The 20,108-nt window shown below is 42.9% G+C and overlaps 2 protein-coding genes across 3 annotated transcripts; both read left to right on the forward strand.

Annotated features, from left to right (window-relative positions):
- The first annotated feature begins 336 nt into the window (after positions 1-336).
- Positions 337-19,711, forward strand: LOC125887106 (E3 ubiquitin-protein ligase TRIM21-like). Of its 2 annotated transcripts, XM_049573642.1 has the most exons (3): positions 349-467; positions 14,326-14,516; positions 17,283-19,711. In XM_049573642.1, exon 3 carries the CDS (start codon positions 17,292-17,294, stop codon positions 18,711-18,713), a length of 1,422 nt encoding a protein of 473 aa, XP_049429599.1. In that variant the 5' UTR covers positions 349-467; positions 14,326-14,516; positions 17,283-17,291; the 3' UTR covers positions 18,714-19,711. The 2 variants fall into 2 exon arrangements, with proteins under 2 accessions (XP_049429598.1, XP_049429599.1); XM_049573641.1 differs by lacking the exons at positions 14,326-14,516; positions 17,283-19,711 and adding an exon at positions 4,169-7,376 and having other exon boundaries at positions 337-467.
- Positions 8,878-12,539, forward strand: LOC125887105 (E3 ubiquitin-protein ligase TRIM39-like). Its single transcript, XM_049573640.1, has 2 exons — positions 8,878-8,949; positions 9,155-12,539. The coding sequence occupies exon 2, from the start codon at positions 9,164-9,166 to the stop codon at positions 10,811-10,813; it is 1,650 nt and encodes a 549-aa protein (XP_049429597.1). The 5' UTR covers positions 8,878-8,949; positions 9,155-9,163; the 3' UTR covers positions 10,814-12,539.
- Positions 19,712-20,108: the final 397 nt, after the last annotated feature.

Raw genomic sequence — 20,108 nt, forward strand, 5'->3', positions numbered from 1 at the left:
GTCAACACATAATAAGAGTCTCCTCTCTGTTAACTGATAAACAGGTGCGCAGGTGATAATAATTACCTGCTACCGGTGACGCACATGCGCACAAGAGTACCATCAGTGACAGGAGCAGCAGGTGTGCAACCCAACTCAATCTCTTGCTCCTCACAGGATTGTAAACCACATCTTGACAGCATCATGTGACGTTTTGTTGAGTTTAGAAAGGTGGGCTGTTTAAAACAGCGATCAGTGAAACTTTATTCACTATAACACACGTTGATTGGAGTGTGAAACGTTTTCTTCTTGTGCACTGGGAGGAGGAGGAGGAGCTACAGTGAAGAGCAGAGCTCCAACGTCACATGAAACGAAACTGAAACTTTGAGTGAAAGCAGCGCTGCAGTCGACAAATGTCTGTGTTTCTCTCTACAGAAACATTCAGTTGAATCCAGCTGTTTTTTCTCCACAACAACAAACACACACAGGTGAGTACACTGAGACAAAATGCACTACCTAAACATTTGGTCATGATTTAGTTCATGTCAGAACCAATAACAAAGAAAAAAGTCACGATAAGTTATGTCTGCAAAAACCTCCCGAGACCAGGCTGCTGTCACACCTGTAGTTAAGTTCATCTGGTCCGCAGCAGAGGGGTCACATGATCCACTGTTGTATTTTAGTTTTGGTTCTGTTCCTGTTCACACTTAAAACGAACCAAGATGAGTAAACATGAAATAATAACGACTGACAGGTAACATGCTGATTGGACAGTTCTGGTGTTTGTCATCCTGCATCATCAGGAAAAATCAAATTCTGGTGGCTCAGTGAAGTTTATGCAGCAGCACTTTGATGCCTCTAAAGTTTTTATATTCATGTTGTCTGGTTTCACTAAGAGCTCATAGAGTAATAACTGACTGTGAGCATTATTAGGAGGCTGTTATTAGACCGCGAAACAATCACATGTTCTGAATAATATCTAACAGAGACAGGATTAGAAGAAGGTGTCTTGTACAGTAATGATTCAGGGCTTGATACTGTGGGATCACTGTCACACTTTTTAATGCATTCAATGAACAGACAGTACACAGAGGTTAATGTAATGGTGGCAGTTTCAGCAGCTTTTTAAACAGGGAAAGTACCCTCACTGATGTGCATATGTGTTACCGTGGTTACATGTATGCTTGTATGATGTGTCTGTGTCACTCTGCAGTTACACCTCCAGAACACTAGTTGGCTTTATAGCGACAATCTCAAATAAAAGTACACAAATCAGCTTCACTATAACTCGCAGCATTCACAGACGAACACTTGTCTTTATCTGGACACATTTTCCCCACAAATACAACATGCTAATGTTTTTAGCACAAACCTATGGCATTTTACATTGTATAAATTAGCCTAGCGGTTAGCAGAGCTTTCCTCAGCAACAGCAACATTTTACAAAGGTAACATTACCAAATTTGGCTTCAGGTGTGCACTGCTCTGGTGTCGCTCTGATGTTTGAGCACACCTGCCACGCATTTACATTAAAAATAATGAATTTAAGGGGGGCAAAAAAATGCAGCGTGTGTACAGCCCCTAATAGATTAAAATGGGTCTCCTTGCCTCACTGATGGCCATGTTTGTCAAAATGGGGTGTGGCTCTACTTAGGGCTGTGACAATAACCGCATCACCGCAATACCGCGGTCACGTGATGCCTACAGCGGTGACAAGGTCATCATCGCACAAAAAAAAATAAAAAGCTGATTCATCATGGCGGCGGATCTGGCTCCCAAGCCAAATGTTAAATAATATGATTAGGAGGTATGCCCTTTTGCTATCATTTTCATATTGAGACAACATGATGGATATCATTTTTGTGTCTGTACATCCAGGGGCTGGGTCTCAGCGGTTAGCATTGGGGTCAGTACGTCCTGCGCTGTGATCCGCGGAGGGATACACCGGTGAGCAGGCACAGACGTAGCTTGTAAACAAAACTCAGCTGTTTATTTAACCTAGCGATATCTCTGGACTAGGGGTGTAACGATACACAAAAATCTCGGCTCGGTACGTACCTCGGTACACAAGTCACGGTTCGTTTTTTTTTTTGGTACAGTAATGAAAAAAATAGACAACTATTAAATATCTTTTACTTATTGGTAACTTTATTAAAACATACCACCGCAGCAGTTAACTCTTTTTACACAATTTTTGAATGAAACAAATATATATAAAATCCTGCTTTTTCACATTGTTTGAATGAAAATAGAAATATAAAAGTGAAAAATAAAATCCTGCTGTTTTTTAACACATTTTTTGAATGAAAAACATAAATATACATTTCTGCTTTAACAGTTTTACTCAATTAAAATAAAAAGTATAGTGCAGCTGGTCAGCTTTAAAGCCTGCTCAGATTCAGTTTTACTAGGAACTTACTTAGCTTTCCCACTTTGTTAAAGTGCAGTAAATAAACACGCTTATATCTAAAGTGCACCTTAAACAATTTTACTCAACTCCAATGGCGTTGATTATTTCTTTAGCGTGATGGTCAGGGAAACGCTCTTTCTTTTTAAACGACGACGATATCATAGTTTGCACCAGATTGCTTTTTCTAGTCGTGCCGGTTAATGTTCAAACTCGGGTGGTGTCGCTTTAGATGCGTTAGCATGTTAGACGTGTTTCCAAGTACATACCCGACTGCTGTTCTGCAGTGTCGGCACACTGCTTTTGTCTTGTCCACTTGTTTATTTCCATCTTCGTATTTTACCCTGAAACCAAAGTGTTCCCAAAAGGAGGACTTAAGGTTTGCGGGTGGGTCTTCAAGTTCGTCAGGCTCACTTGCCATATTGTCAAAATGTGAGAATGTGCTGCACAAAGTGAAAGCGGAGATTTACGGGACTGGTCCGTCACTCAATTATGTCTGTCGGGGAACGAGATATTTTAAGTGGTTCAGCTCGCAAAAATGGAATTAAAATAAAACAAAATAAAATAAAATAATATCCTGCGCCCAATAATTCGGTACAGGGTCGTGCCGAACCGAAAGTCGCGTACCGAACGGTTTGACACAAATACATGTACCGTTACGGCCCTACTCCGGACTGTAGTAGCTGCAATCAACGACTTTGAACGCGATTTTGAGGAGTTTCTTGTAGCGGACACAGACCCAGAGCCATACCTGTTTGAGCCGGAGTACACAGATGAGGAACTCCCAGGTGTTGGATGCTGAGCGGGCGAGAAGAGAGGCTGAATCCTTCGGAGCGGCGGAGCAGCAACGGGCCGAGGGGAGACGGAGGTCAGGGCAGGACTGGTGGTATAGCTGCGGGGCTAGCTAACATATTCCTATGGAGGTGGAATCATTTTGCTGCACAGAATGGGATTCGGTGCTACCGTCGTTGGGGAGATATATCATCAGGAGGAAAACCACCGCAGAGAGTGCATCACAAGGAGTGAAAACTTTGCAGCAATCACTAAGTTAAACTGGAAAAAACGTCCAGGCCTGCAGGAGCTGATGGACAGCTTTCAGTCGAGTGAGTAATATCGTCCGTGTCGTGTCTTTGTTTGCTTTTACCGAGTGACCTAGTGTACCTGTCCCAGAGCCAGCTGCAGCTGTTGCTCACCGGTGTATCCCTCCGCGCAGGATGTAAACACACTATAGTTCATGTATCAGACCTCTTCTAAAATGACTAAAACGGACTCTCGTTTTTTGAATTAATGATACGTCACTCTGTCACCGCTGTAAGAAAAAATACATACCGCCACAGCCCTAGCTCTACTGCAGTCCACTTTAGATGTTGTGGAACACTGTGATTGGCTGTAAGACATCCATTCAAATACATTTGTGCATTAGGATGGAGTAAGATGACAGGGGTCATAGATGTAGACATCCTAGAAAAGTCTTGTCCATCTGTGGCCATGGGGGCTGTGGCCATGTGTGCCTCCTCTTCCTCCTCTTTGTTCAAGTTGACTCTCTGACACTAAAGGTATTTGGACAGAGAAGGGGATTATTGTTTTGCTCTACTCTCTCAGATGTTTCAATAAGACAAATTACAAAGCAAAAATACTGGCTAAATGTGTCACGTTAAATGGTAAGAAATGTCTTAACTTTAATTTTAAATTTGAATTATAAATGTTTCGCCTTTTTTTTAAACCAAGTAATCAAATGATATGTGATTACAGTTTTGTTTTTTTCACACTTTTTGTCCTCAGAGTGTAGACATGGCTGCTGCCAGCTGTCTGCTGACTGAAGATCAGTTCTTGTGCTCCATCTGTCTGGATGTGTTCATTGATCCAGTCACCATACCATGTGGACACAACTTCTGTAAAACCTGCATCACTGAACACTGGGATATTAAGGTCCCAAGTCAGTGTCCGAATTGTAATAAGGCTTTCAACACAAGACCTGAGCTGCATGTCAACACTTTGTTTTCCGAGATGGCTGCTCGGTACAGACAGTCAGCTCGACAGAAACCAAAAGAAGTTCCGTGTGAAGTCTACTCAGGAACCAAACTGAAGGCCTTGGTGTTCTTCCTGGTGTGTCTGATGTTTGTCTTGGTGCTCTGGATGGTTTTAGACCACAAGAAATATGTTGTTGTTCTTCTGAAAGAAGAATATGAAGGAAAGAAGGCAGAGCTGGAGAAGACAAAGGCAAAAACTCAGCAGATGATCCAGACGAGACAACTGAAGATTGAGGAGATCAAACGCTCAGTGGAGCTCAGTAAAGAAGGTGCAGACAGAGAGACAGCAGATGGTGTTCAGGTCTTCACCGCTCTGAAGGAGTCTGTTGAGAGAAGCCTGAACAAACTCATCAACACGATCAAAGAGAAGCAGAGAAAGACAGAGAAACAGGCTGAAGGCTTCATCAAAGAGCTGGAACAGGAAATCTCTGAGCTGAAGAAGAGAAGCGCTGTGTTGGAGCAGCTCTCACACTCTGAAGACCACCTCCACCTCATCCAAAGCTCCCTTCCCCTTAACATTACTCCACCCACCACGGACTGGACAAAAGTCAGTGACCATCCACCTTCATTTGAGGGGACAGTGAGGAGAGCTATGAATCAGCTGGAGGAGATACTTAATGAGGAGATGACTAACTTGCTTTTTGCCGAGCTGAAAAGGGTCCAGCAGTATGCAGTGGATGTGACACTAGATCCTGATACAGCACAAAGCTGGCTCATTGTTTCTGTTGATGGAAAACAAGTACATGATGATGATGAATGGACAAATGTCCCAAACAATCCAGAGAGATTTGATAATTGTTTTTGTGTCTTAGCAGAGCAGAGTTTCTCTTCAGGGAGATTTTACTTTGAGGTTCAGGTTGAAGGAAAGACTGACTGGGATTTAGGAGTGGCCAAAGAGTCGATCAACAGGAAGGGGAAAATCATACAGATTCCCCAGAAAGGTTACTGGACGATATCTTTAAGGAATGAAAATGAGTATAAAGCTCGTGCTGGCCCTGATGTCCATCTCTCTCTGAAGTCTCGACCTGAGAAGGTGGGGGTGTTTGTGGACTATGAGGAGGGTGTGGTTTCCTTTTATGACGTAGATGCTACAGCTCTTATCTACTCCTTTACTGGCTGCTGCTTCACTGAGAAACTTTATCCATTCTTCAGTCCTGGTACTTCCAATGATGGTAAGAACTCTGCCCCTGTGATCATCTCTCCTGTCAAAGACACTGAGTAGAACAACCATAAAGATTTTTTCCTCAGCAAGATTCACTATCAATCCATATAATTAATGTTAATTTATTGTTGACATAAAGTGTATCCATTGCTTTTATTGTAGATTCTGATCAATGTGGGTTTTTTTCCTTTTTTCCTGTAAATGTTTTTCTTTAATATTTTACATTGTCATTCACTACTTCAACCAGGGCTTGACATTATTACCTAACAAATGCAGGTAGAAATGGTCAGTGTAACAGAGTCACTCTTTCTAACCACTTTGGCGGGTATATATACTGTCCATAAAGACTCTTTTCGGGCTGATGTCACAAAGACGTCATTTTATTAGCTGGAGGAAAAACACGACTCAGGCTATAGGCTACATAGGAGTCTAAAAATGTGTTTGTCTTGTTGTGTTATTGGGAGCCAGAATAGAAGGAGTCATGGCTCAAAACTAGCCACCTCTGCCCGTCAACAAAAATGAAGACAACTATGGTTAAATGTGATAAGACCAAAGGACTGGACGGAGGCCATCATCAAAAATGCTCACATGTGCAGCGCACACTTCATATCAGGTTAGGGAAAAAGTATTTCCTGTTGTAGGGATGAATAAGGTTGTGTGTATTAAGGGTTATCATGTCCACCTCATCAGAGACTGGGGAGGGATTAAGAGGAATATTGGATTTCTCTGGAACGCTAACTTTTTAGGTTCTGGGCTCAGAAGATAGAGCGGGTTGTCCACTAATCAGAAAAACAGCGGTTTAGTCCCCGGCTGTGTGTCAAATTATCGTGGAGCAAGATACTGAACCCCAAATTGCTCCCGATGGCTGTTCCATCGGTGTGAGAGTGTGTTAAAAACTGAGGGCACCTTGTATGATAGCCTCGGCCATCAAGATGTTAGGCTGACAGAGAAGGTGTGTCGCTGTGCTATTGGTTGATTGTGAATCAGCTGATGACTCAACTGACAGACCCAGACAATGACACCTAGAGATAGTAAGTGAGCATGTGTGCAAGGAGTGAATGGCAGGGTGAGAAAGAACATAGAGCTTGAGCATGAAAAGTATTGTCTTTCTGACTGAACTTTTGCCAGAGCTTCACGAGTTCGGTACTTGAAACATCCATCATGGAGGTGAAGCTCCTGGACCAACTGGTGGTACTCCCCGTTTGCCACCCTGTTTTTTAGGGCCTCATGTACCCCCACAGATCTCCATTTCCCTGGGCCAAACAAACTATTTGCTGACAGCCTCTCACCCTCAACCAGAGCTACAGCAAGTACCCTCTGCCTCAACATTCTAGTTACTAGCTACCAATTACTGTGAAAATAAACTGTAGATTGATCACACAGGAGGGGTGGGGTCAGTGTGTTTTTCAACCTGCAAAACACTGTCTGTATGATCGGGGCCTAACAAAAGGTTAATTCATTGCAGCCTTCTGTACAAAACCTGTAATCATTAAGAACCACAACCCTAAAGATACAGGAACCCCACTGAGTAACTCTACTTCTGGACCACTGCGATGGTCAGATCTTTTAACCATCCCCTGCTCCAGCTGCAAAACCAAAGTTGTTCCTGTATTTGCAGTTTTAGCCCCAACCCTCTGGAACAATCCTCTCCAGTCCAGTCTTTGGACTGTTTTAAGCCGTTCTATAGAGCTTCCTCATGTGCTGTGTTTTTGTTTTTGTTTTTTCTGTCTGTCATTGTGCTGTGCTCTGTATTGTATTTTATTTTTACTTGATTTATGATTGATTCATTCTGTTTATGTCTGGGTATTAAAAAGCAATATATAAATAAAGCTTCACATAAATAATATTTGTGTCTTTGTGCTGCTCATTCCATGGGTTACATGTGATGTGAAAACTAAAGTTTGACATTGACCTGATGTTGAGATTGTTGTGGGTTTAAAGAGAGACTGTGAAGGGAGTGTTTTAATCCACTGATCTACAGATACAGTGCGTTCTTCTATGTCAGGTTGACCTCTTTTGTTTTGTTGTTTAGATCAGGGGTGTCAGACTCATTTCAGTTGCTGACTTGCTTGCTAACTGTAAAGACCAGACCACCAAAGATGGAGATAGATGGAGCCTTCTGTCTGTATTATTAATAATAATAATAATAATACATTTTATTTATAAGGCGCTTTTCTGCTTTATTCTGCGTTCATTTCATCCACATTTGTGCACATGTTCTGAAAGAAGAACAAAGCAGAACCACCAGAGATCATGGAGGCAGTGTAGTGTAGTTCAAGCGAGATATGACGTAGGAGACGACAAAGAAATCTTAGAAATGGGGCAAAAGAACAAATTGATAATTGAATGGAGCAAATTCTCTGTCCACATGTCAGAATATATTTAATGACCACACAGACCACCACCGTCGACAACGCTGCCTCAGTTTAAAGGTGCATTATCATGGCCTCCTCCACCGTCACCTCGTTTGTTGTTGTGTGAGACTTTTGACTCTGCCCTCTGGTGCCATCTATTGCCTGTATCAATGCCAACACAATGTGTTCACACCAAACGTGATGTGAGTTTTCATATTGCGTGAACACTAGAATAGTTTGTGTGTTGACTCACTTTATCTGCGCAAATAACTCATGAAATTGCTGAATCGCAGAATCGCTGAATGAATTTCCATCGGTACGTCCTCAGTATCATACGTTCCCAGAGGACTTCATTGCTGATTGGCTATCACAGTGCGAATCTGTCGCTGAATTTCAGATTTAGGAGGGAATTCGTATCTAATCTTATCTTTACATTGACTTTAAATGTAATTCACTCACGTCTGCTAGTCTTGAACAGATTCTTTTGTACTGGTGCTGTTGGTTGACAATATTTTGCACAATGTTCAGTATGTTTAAATCTGACCACAGGAAGAACTCAGTGATATTTCAGAGAGCTGTGTTCTGGTAAAAAGCTTCTGAGGCAGCATTTTACATTAAGTATCTCCTCACTGTTTAAACCTGACACCTCTCAGCCTTCACTAGTGCATCCATATCAGGTGTCATCTAGTGGGCCAGATTGGACCCTTTAGTGGGCCCACGGGCTGTTTGTCTGACACCCCTGGTTTAGAGCATGCTACTGATGCCAATATAAGAAAAATAAACATCAAACTTAAAAAAGGAGGCTTGTGCTAAAACTATGTCACTAATGAAGTCAAACCTGAAAGGTAACAAAAATTCACCTGCAAAGCCGAAGGAGGAGGAGCAACACTGGAAGTATTCAGATAACACATTCCTAAAATGACACGAAACATTCATCTGAGTGACAGCAGACCTGCAGTCCAGACAAGACACATTTAATCCAGGGTCTCTCAACAGCGCAGTCTCTGCCAAACACCGGTGAGTACAGCTGTTAATATTTACTGCGTTGTAACAAACAACATTAACACAAAGACAGGACGTTCTATTGTTTTTGTGCTTTCAAAGAACTTTTGCTTTAGTACCATATGATGAAATAATTTAACATTACTTCCTGATATTTCAGTTAACCGAGCAACTTTGTTTTTGCTGTCTTGCTTTATCACACTTTTACTTTTGTCCTCAGAGTGTAGACATGGCTGCTGCCAGCTGTCTGCTGACTGAAGATCAGTTCCTGTGCTCCATCTGTCTGGAAGTGTTCACTGATCCAGTCACCATACCATGTGGACACAACTTCTGTAAAACCTGCATCACTAAACACTGGGATATTAACATCCCCTATCAGTGTCCCAACTGTAAAAAGCTTTTCTACCGAAAACCTGAGCTGCAGGTCAACACTTTCATCTCTGAGATGGCTGCTCAGTTCAGACAGTCAGCTCAACAGAAAGCCAGCAGCAGCAGCAGCTCAGAGCAACAAGTTTTCAAACCAGGAGAAGTTCCCTGTGACGTCTGCACTGGAACCAAACTGAAGGCACTGAAGTCCTGCCTGGTGTGTCTGGTCTCCTACTGTGAGACTCACCTGGAGCCTCATCTGACAATGTCAGGCCTGAAAAGACATCAGCTGATCAACCCTGTGGAGAACCTGGAAGACAGGATGTGTAGAGAGCATGATAAACAGCTGGAGCTGTTCTGTAAGGATGACCAGATGTGTGTCTGCATGCTCTGCACTGTTTTGGATCACAAGACACATGATGTTGTTCCTCTGAAAGAAGAATGTGAAGGAAAGAAACTCAAGCTGGGGAAGACAGACGCTGAAATTCAGCAGATGATCCAGAAGACACAACTGAAGATTGAGGAGATCAAATGCTCAGTGAAGCTCAGTCAGAGAGGTGCAGACAGAGAGATAGCAGATGGTGTTCAGGTCTTCACCGCTCTGAAGGAGTCTGTTGAGAGAATCCAGGCCGAGCTCATCGACACGATCAAAGAGAAGCAGAGAAAGACAGAGGAACAGGCTGAAGGCTTTATTAAAGAGCTGGAACAGGAAATCTCTGAGCTGAAGAAGAGGAGCACTGAGGTGGAGCAGCTGTTACAGTCTGAAGACCACCTCCACTTCCTCCAAAGCTTCACATCCCTGAATGCTGCTCCACCTGCTAAGGATCTGACAGAATTTAACATCTGTCCACCTTCATATGAGGGGACTGTGAGGAGAGCTGTGAATCAGCTGGAGGAGACACTCAGTAAAGAGAAGAATAAGCTGCTGGCTAAGGCCAAGCTGAAGAGGGTCCAGCAGTTTGCAGTGGATGTGATACTTGATCCTGACACAGCACATCCCAACCTCATCCTGTCTTATGATGGAAAACAAGTTAAACATGGTGATGAAATGAAGAATCTCCCAAACAATCCAGAGAGATTTGATAATTGTGTCTGTGTCTTAGCAAAGCAGAGTTTCTCGTCAGGAAGATTTTACTTCGAGGTTCAGGTTAAAGGCAAGACCTACTGGGTATTAGGAGTGGCCAGAGAGTCGATCAACAGGAAAGGAGATATCCCACTGACTCCTCAGGATGGTTACTGGACGATATGTTTGTGGGATGGAAAGGAGTACTATGCTCTCGCTGGCCCTGATGTCCATCTCTCTCTGAAGTCTCGGCCTGAGAAGGTGGGGGTGTTTGTGGACTATGAGGAGGGTGTGGTTTCCTTTTATGACGTTGATTCTGCAGCTCTTATCTACTCCTTTACTGGCTGCTCCTTCACTGAGAAACTCTTCCCATTCTTCACTCCATATCCTAATGATGATGGTAAAAACTCTGCCCCCCTGATCATCTCTCCTCTCAGTCACACCGGGTGACTTTCTAGATATTCTTTCCATAAGGCAATAATTTTATATTTCTTGAGGGTGCGTGTGTGTGTGTTGCAGTGTGTTAACAGCTAATCTCGCAAACTACTGGACCAATCAGCCTCAAATTTTGTGTGCACATTTGTGACTATGCTGAAGAGTCTCCCTTCGTTGTGGGGATTCACGGTAGTTGGAAAACGGGTTTTATTGACTATTTTACACTGCCATTAACTCCTCACTGCTATTTACTGACCGGAAGGAGCCGTATGTTTTTGGGAGATTGGCTTAGCTAAAAACAACAAGCCTTACTGTCTGACGCAGGCCACATTTCAGCTATCATTGTGGCTAAAAATCTGATATCCATAGAAAATGTTGGTAACATTACAAATCGCGTCATCTGCAGATTAATTCCATACCAGATACCTCATGATACATTAGTGTTAGACACAACAGGAGATAAATTAGTCCCTGTTTTGTTTGCTTCTCCACCATCTTGACTCTAAAGCTGAAAACACACCTGCGCCACCATGACGTGGTGCATTATGTGACGCCTCTAGCACACACGTGTCGTGCTGCAGCTCATCAACAGACAACCACACAAAGTTATTACTGCTTTAACTGAAACATCTGTACTTCCTCCACCTGTGCATTATCTTAAAATCACGCGTGGACGGCTTGTAATTAAACTTAATTTCTCACCTGACGAGCTGATCTCCAGAGCTATGACTTGCCAGGCTGTGTCTTTTTGGCAATTGTCTATATAATGACAGGATTGTGGGTTGTTTACTTTGGGGTATTAAGTATAAGTCTCTCATCATCCATTCTTCATCACACATGAGACCGAGCAACAGCAACAGAGTTCTCTTTATACATCAATGGTGAGGAGAGGAGTTGAGCTGCCATAGGAGCAGAGAAAAAGAGCTGCTATGAGAGTTGGTATGAGCAAGCAAAAAGTGAGTGGGGGAAAAATGCATTTAATTCTGGGGGTGACAAGGCTGGAAATAGGACAGCAGTGTGAAGTTCCATGGGGGGGCACGTCCAGGAGCATCAATGTGTGTCTAGCCACCACCGGTGTGTTTTGGCCTTAAGTGAGCCTGGAGGGACAATTCCACTGGGCACAGCTCCAACTGCAACCTGATTTTGTTAGGTCCACTGCACAGTGCCATACCTAGGGTTGTACCGGTATGAGATTTTCATGCTACGATAACCGTCTCAGAAAATATCACAGAATTTAAATTATTACCAGCCAGAATGACCCTTAAAGGAATCTTAGCCATAGAGATAGGGTAAGGAGCTCGGAGTAGAGCTGCTGCTCCTTCACGTTGAAAGGGGTCAATTGAGGTGGTTTGGGCATCTGATCAGGATCCTCCTGGGCACGTCCCACTGGGTCAGACCCAGAACACACTGGAGGGATTACATATTTCATCTGGCCTGGGAACGCCTTGAGGTTCCCCAAAGAGGAGCTGGAAAGAGTTGCTGGGGAGAGGGACGTCTGGGGTGCTTTGCTTGGCCTGCTGCCCCTGCAACCCAGTCCTGGATAAGCGGATGAAAATAGATGGATGGATGGATGGATGGATAGATTTGTGTTTCTCCCATAATTAAGTAGGAAGTTAAATGGTCTCTTTTTATTGTCTGTATTGATTGTGTTTATTGTTATTTTCTACTTTGTTGTTCTGTAACTTACAGACATAGTTAATACTGTTCTAAGTCCACTTATGAATCCATGGATCAAAGAATTGTGGCAGTGTTTTAATGAATAAAAATACATTCAATCTTCATTTTCATATTGTATTTATATTTCACATACAGCACCTGTTAACAGGAAATATCTGCTCTGCATAACATGTTGTGGCTCCATCAAAAATAGACAAGGGGTGTATTTTAAGTCCCTGAAACGTGCTGCAGTGCATCTGCTGAAATTAGAGTTGCTGCCATCAGCTTGGGCGGCTCTCTGACGATGATCTGCATTCTACTGAGTACACTTCTATAGCTCTGAAAATATTTTCCTTGATGTGTCACATTTTCTATTTACTGCTACAACACACATATTTTACCACACTGATTGATGTTATCTAATTTACTCTAATAACTGCATTACCTGGATTCAAGACTGGTCAGTCATCAGAAAACTACAGACCTTCAGTTGGCGGCTGTAGCGGAATGAATTTAATCACAGCAACCCACCAGTGCCAGATGTCACAGCGGGCTGGTGGCCAGTGGCTGCACCTAATCTAACCTGTGTCACAGCAGCAACAGAAAGCTTGCTGATCTGGCGGCGAGTTTGGGTTGTCAGGTCCTGCGGAGCCGGGATTTACACTGGCCGGATTCAGGTTGCTGCGGCCCCTGACTTAAGTGCCTTACTCTCCTTCTGGCGAGGCGGTCTGTAGTGGGAGGGTGTCAGGAAACACTGTGATTTGAGGCCTTCGCTAATGTTAGCTAAATAAATGTGAACTTGAAGCTGCAGCTGTGAGCTTTTGGCTCCAGTTAGCAGAAGGCTAAACTTTTAGCAACATCTTCTCTTCATCTCTGAAATGCTTCACAGATATTAACACATTTTATTTTGTTTATTGTCAGAGTCTGTTCTTGTTAAGTCCGTCTTCCTTTTCTGAGTTGCATTGCAGTGTAGGCAGTTGTTGCCAATGCTGGAATAGCAGCTTTCTTTGCAGAATTCTCCACCACTGAATCAGGTTCGCCAAAGGGACGTGCACATGCATTTCCATTTGTAGAACAGCCAGTACCACTAACACCATCTCTCTGAAAAGACCTGTGATTGGCCAGAGTCTCCCGTCAAAGGCTAGATTTTCTAAAGACTAAAAACAGAGCCAAGAGGAGGAGCAGAAGTCTAATTTTCTCTCAGTATACTGAAAGTTAATCACTGGATTTTTGCGGTAAGGGGAATTAAAACTGCCTACCCCAGCTTTAATGTCTGAGTTGTGTCTGAACAGCTGATAGCAACACTTAACCACTGCTCCTACTGTGTAGAGAATAAGTGAAATCTGAGGACGCCCTCTAGTGGAGTATATTACAAACTGCCGCCTGTGGCCACATGAGGACATGCTGTTAAGAAATACACAGTCTGATACTGAAGCAGATTATTCCAATACAGGGGAACTACGAAATCTAAATCTGATTGGCACAAGTAGTGTGTATGATGTGACTGACTACTTTTGTTTGTTTTTTACAGTTTTAAACTCCATCTAAAATCAGACACTTTACAGCTGAAGAAGACTTCTATTGTAAAGTATTGAACTTTAACTACTTTTAAAAGAGGAGCATCACAGAGAGGCACATTAATCTACTGCTGCGGTCAAATCAGAAGGAATGACAGACTTCAAGATCTCTGTTTCTAGAGGCTTTTTACTTTCCTATCACTACATCAAAGAGGGAAACATTGCTCTTTGTTGTTGTTGTTGTTGTTGTTTGCATTTTGTAATCTTTAAAATGTCTGACTTGTAAGGGAAGACTTTATTTTGTTGTTGGACAATAATCTGTGTGCTTTTGATATTCTTCATAATTCTTCCCAGTCCCAGAGACAATAAAACCTCCCCCACAGAACTCCACTGAGAGGTGGAGCAACAGTGAAAGAGGAGAGCTGCACCGTCACGTTTCCTGAAATGAAACTTAAAGTCTGAAGGACAGCAGAGCAGCACTCAAGACAAATCTCTCTGGTTTTCTCTCAGCTTAATCCAGCAGCTTTTCCCAACAACAAATACTGGTGAGTTCACTGTCCTACAGAGACAAGAGATGCACTGAAGGGATACTTGGACAACATTTAGTTAAAACCAGAATCTGGTTTATTTTTTTATTTTTTTTACATCTGTTTTACCATATGAAGAATATCTGACATAGAAATGTGTCACTTTGATAAAAACAAATTGTAAATTCTGCCATGAACACCAAAACAGAGGTAAAAACCAAACCACAGTGACTGAACTCTGGTTAGTTCAAGTTAGACAGAAAGCAGTCACAGCTAGCTTCAGCTAAAGCTAATCTACTAACCTTTGTCCTCCTGTTTCTTCCTTGTAAATTAAAATTCAGATTTGATGCACCCCCCAGCCCCACCTCACAAAGATTATTGTATTGAGTAACTGTTTAAGGTTTTTACCATTACAAAATATAAAGTGTCACAGCTGCTGTCAAACTGTTGAGGCACACCTGGCTCTCCCTCACCTGACACTGAAGCTGTCGGGGCATGCAGTGATCTCTCTGTCATCTAATGCTAACACTACTGCGGTATCTGCCTCAGCTGTAATGTAGTCCTGTTTATCACTGTCTGTACAATCAGGTGTTTCATTGTCATGGATCTAAATGGTCTAACTCATCCTGACTGGCTCTGACCCATAGACTGTAGTGTATGATATTTATACTCTCACTTTATATCAGCCTATGCTCCGACAAAGAGCACTTTAGAACAGCAATGATACATTAATAGGTCTATATTGGCTGTGAAAATGCATCATATCATGATTTGCATCCATTGATTGTAATAATTGAAAATAATACAAACTTTAAAAAAATTCTTATCACAATAGAGTGCCACAGGGATGACGTTTTCCTGCAGGCCCACACAGAAGTTAGTATCCCTGGATCCCTTGTCTAAAAGCCTATGAGATTTTTCAGATTTTGGATTATTGCAGCAATTAAGGTCAGTGGCAAATGAAACGTTTTGTTTGGCGAGATAATCACAAATAAACACCACTTTCATGACTATTAAAGCCTTAAAACGATAGTGCACCCAAAAATGAAAATTCAGCCATTATCTACTCACCCATATGCCGAGGGAGGCTCAGGTGAAGTTTTAGAGTCCTCACATCCCTTGCAGAGATCCAAGGGGAGAGGAGGTAGCAGCACAACTCCATCTAATGGAGGCTGACGGCGCCCCAGATCCAAACGTCCAAGAACACATAATTGAAACCACAAAATATCTCCATACTGCTCGTCCGTAGTGATCCAAGTGTCCTGAAGCCCCGACATAAAAAGTTGTTTGGAAGAATGTCATTTGAACTCTGTTTTTAGCCTCATTGTAGCCTGTAGCTCTAACTGCCTCTCTGGGCACCGCAGTCATGTGTGTGCGCTTGCGCGGGAGACCAGTGAAAGCACGTGAACACACATGAAGGCGGTGCCCATGTCTCACGGTCTTGCACAAGTGCACACACGTGGGCGCGGTGCCCAGACAGGCAGTTACGCCAGATTTCCACTAGATGCGTGTCTGTTGCGGAACGGCAGCGCTGGTTATCCGCTGCCTGCTCCGCTGTCCGTCAATACCCACCGGCTGCGTTTGCTGTGCAGAGCGGTGCAGCTCCGCCGGAAGACATCTTGGTGCACTGCCATGATTAACATCTCCTCGTCCATGGTGTTCACGGGGTGAAATGACGTCTGAAAACCTCTGACCTGTTGACTTCGGGCCTGCTTCTGCCCATTATGTAGTTTTCAAGGTGTAGTGCAGGGAAATATGATCCACCGTGAACACTGTGTATTTTATTTTGAAAATTAACCGGATGTTTTATTGTATTTCTATGCACGACTTCCTGCCCCGCACAATCTGCTCTGTGCTGAATTGCTGCGTTGTGCTCCGGCGTCCGGCAAAAATAGAAGTCCTGCGTATCTGTTGCGGAGGGCTTCGGAGTGCCGGAGCTGAGACGGAGCCGGAACGCAGCACAGCCGCAGCCGGTGGAAACACACACATTGACTAGAATGGAATCCTATCGGCTCCGCTGCCGTGCCGGAGCGGAGACGCAACCAACACGCATCTGGTGGAAATTGGCCGTTAGAGCTACAGGCTACAATGAGGCTAAAAACAGAGTTCAAATGACATTTTTCCAAACAACTTTTTATGTCGGGGCTTCAGGACACTTCAGGCGCTGTAAGCCTCCATTAGGTGGAGTTGTGTTGCTACCTCCTCTCCCCTGGGATCTCTGCAAGGGATGTGAGGACTCTAAAACTTCACCTGAGCCTCCCTCGGCATATGGGTGAGTAGATAATGGCTGAATTTTCATTTTTGGGTGCACTATCCCTTTAATGCAGTCGCCAGAGGTGAAAAGCCAATGTTAGGCTATAAACAACCTACACTATGATCGCATGAACTGATGTCATCACCATAACGAGACCATAAAGCCATGTTCGGTGTGATGACATTCTGTAGTCTCATTTAGCCACTTGTTAGCAATGGTCTTTTTTAAGATGCATTAAAGCTTCAAAGTTAAAATGTGGGATATTTACTGATGGTTTTTATGTTGTAGAACAAAATGTGAAAGTGTCTTAAGCTTGTGTTTGTCACAGACCTTATTTTCCTGGTGGACTCTATTTAGGTCTGACTGAGCATGTAGTCCAAAGTGTCCAACTGTTTTTTATGTTATCGAGCAAAACACAAAGATTTCACGACAGTTTCTTGTACTGCCCATAAAAATGTCTAGCCTTTTCAAAGCAAGTAATCAAATGATATGTGATTACAGTTTTGTTTTCTCACACTTTTTGTCCTCAGAGTGTCGACATGGCTGCTGCCAGCTGTCTGCTGACTGAACATCAGTTCCTGTGCTCCATCTGTCTGGATGTGTTCACTGACCCAGTCACCATACCATGTGGACACAACTTCTGCAAATCCTGCATCACTGAACACTGGGATATTAACGTCCCAAGTCAGTGTCCTAACTGTAAAAGGGTTTTTAACACCAGACCTCAGCTGCACATCAACACGTTCATCTCTGAGATGGCCGCTCAGTTCAGACAGTCAGCTCAACAGAAACCAGGAGAAGTTCCCCGTGAAGTCTACTCAGGAACCAAACTGAAGGCCATGGTGCTCTGCCTGTTCTATGTGGTGTGTTTTATGAGTGTCTGCATGCTCAGGATGGTTTTAGATAAGGAGAGACATGGTGTTGTTCCTCTGAAAGAATATGTGCATAAAAAGGTTGTGCTGGGGAAGACAGAGGTGGAAATTCAGCAGATGATCCAGAAGAGACGACTCAAGATTAAGGAGATCAAACGCTCAGTGGAGCTCAGCTGGAAGGACGCTGGCAGTGAGATAGCAGATGGTGTTCAGGTCTTCACTGCTCTGAAGGAGTCTGTTGAGAAAAGCCAGGCTGAGCTCATTGACACGATCATAGAGAAGCATACAAAGACAGAGGAACAGGCTAAAGGCTTCATCAAAGAGTTGAAACAGGAAATATCTGCACTGAAGAAGAGAAGTGCTGAGGTGAAGCAGCTCTCACACTCTTATGACCACCTTCACTTCCTCCAAAGCTTCTTGTCCCTGAACGCTCACAAGGACTGGACAGAAATCAATGTCTGTCCACCTTCATATAAGGGAACTTTGAGGAGAGCTGTGAATCAGTTGCTTGCTGGAGCTGAGCTGAAGAGGGTCCAGCAGTATGCAGTTGATGTGACACTTGATCCTGATACAGCAAATCCCTTTCTTGTCCTGTCTAATGATAAAAAACAAGTATATGATGGTGATGTACAGGTGACTCTCCCAGACAACCCAGAGAGATTTGATTCTTGTGTTAATGTCCTAGCAAAGCAGAGTTTCACTTCAGGGAGATTTTATTTTGAGGTTCAGGTTGAAGGGAAAGCTGAGTGGACTTTAGGAGTGGCCAGAGAGTCGATCAAGAGGAAGGGATACATCACAGTGAGCCCTCAGAAAGGTTACTGGACGATATCTTTGAGGAATGAAAATGAGTACTGTGCTTGCGCTGGCCCTGATGTCAGCCTCTCTCTGAAGTCTCAGCCTAAGAAAGTGGGAGTGTTTGTGGATTATGAGGAGGGTCTGGTCTCCTTTTATGATGTTGATTCTGCAGCTCTTATCTACTCCTTTACTGGCTGCTCCTTCAGTGAGAAACTCTACCCATTCCTCCGCCCCAGTCTTAATTATGGTGGTAAAAACTCTGCCCCTCTGATCATCTCTGCTGTCAATCACTGAGTCAAACAACCATTTCATTTTCTACAGAAAGATCCACTTTCATTTGTAATAAATCTATTTTTGTTGTAGGGCTGTGAAGTTCTGGTCAGTTGGTCGATACGCTCTTCGCTGATCAAAGTCTCTTTGGTTGAACAGTCGCTGGTGTTACTTAATTAAGGCTGTGTGTTTCCTTTCTCAGCTGGAAATGGCAGTTGTTGTTAGGCACCATCACAGAATGGTTGGTCTTCATGGTTTTTCTCCTGCTCCTTCTTCACTGTGGCTGGATGGCTGGTGACAATGACAGGTGCAGCATTTTACCCAAAGTTAAACATTTTTCAACTCTCATTTTTAATTAGAAAACAAAAATAATCACAGAGGACATTTATTGTTGCATTTTGTCACTATGGATTTTTTTTCACTAAGTCTCCAAAAAGTCACCACAGTTCAAGGCTGGATTATAAAGCTACTGAAAGGGATGCAATCACACCGGAGCCCTTGTTGGAGTGGCAGGATGGCTACCGTACTGGACTAAAAATATTAAGTCTCCTTAGTAACGTTTGTATGACATCATTAACCCCAGAGTTAACTTCTGTAGTATCCAGTATGTCATATTTTTCTCAGCAGTCCTGTGGCATTCCACTCGCCTGTACACAAAGTTTACTTGCCCTGGGCGAGTGTTGATGTTGAGCTCTGTGACAGGAAAAAAACACTTTGATGGACTCATCTACCAGGTAGAGTGCACTGTGGCCAATTTAGTTAACCAAGAGATAACGTACTTATCTTTTTCCTGATCGACCAATCAATTGATTGAAGAGTACGTAGAATTTCAGACGACCAAGATTTTCTATTGAATACAGCTCTAATTTATTGGTGACGTATGGTGTATTCATTGTTGGGGTTTTCTTTCACATCAGGGATGTCAGTTTGGGTTAACCTGCAAAAAGCTGTGTAACGGGAAAATATTTATATATATACATTCACGGGTACGAGCAGGGGTAAAGGGGTAACTACACACGGGGAAGCAGTGGGTGAGAAAAAAAATATATCTTCTATTTTTCCAGAATAAAACAAATGAAAAAGATACAGTATATGTGTAATTCCTTGACATCTAAATCACTATGATCAAGCTGCAATACCTTTTGATTTTGAAAGTCAGAAACAAAACTGATGAATTTCTTTTTTTTTTTTTTTTTTGGTGCACAGTGAGAGGTTTCTCATAAACTAAAGCACGAACATAATTACTGATAAACTAAGGAAAGAATTTAAGAGGTAAAAAAGGACAACTGATGCTACAAATGACTGATACTTGTTTATTGTGGATGCAAAAGTGCAGAGTGCAAAAAAACAAAACAAAACAAAACAGAATTTGTCACACTGAGCAGCAAGCCAGAGAGCAGATCAGTGAACGGCAATGTC

Source organism: Epinephelus fuscoguttatus, linkage group LG4, assembly GCF_011397635.1.
Source record: "Epinephelus fuscoguttatus linkage group LG4, E.fuscoguttatus.final_Chr_v1".
NCBI classification, from domain to species: domain Eukaryota; kingdom Metazoa; phylum Chordata; class Actinopteri; order Perciformes; family Serranidae; genus Epinephelus; species Epinephelus fuscoguttatus.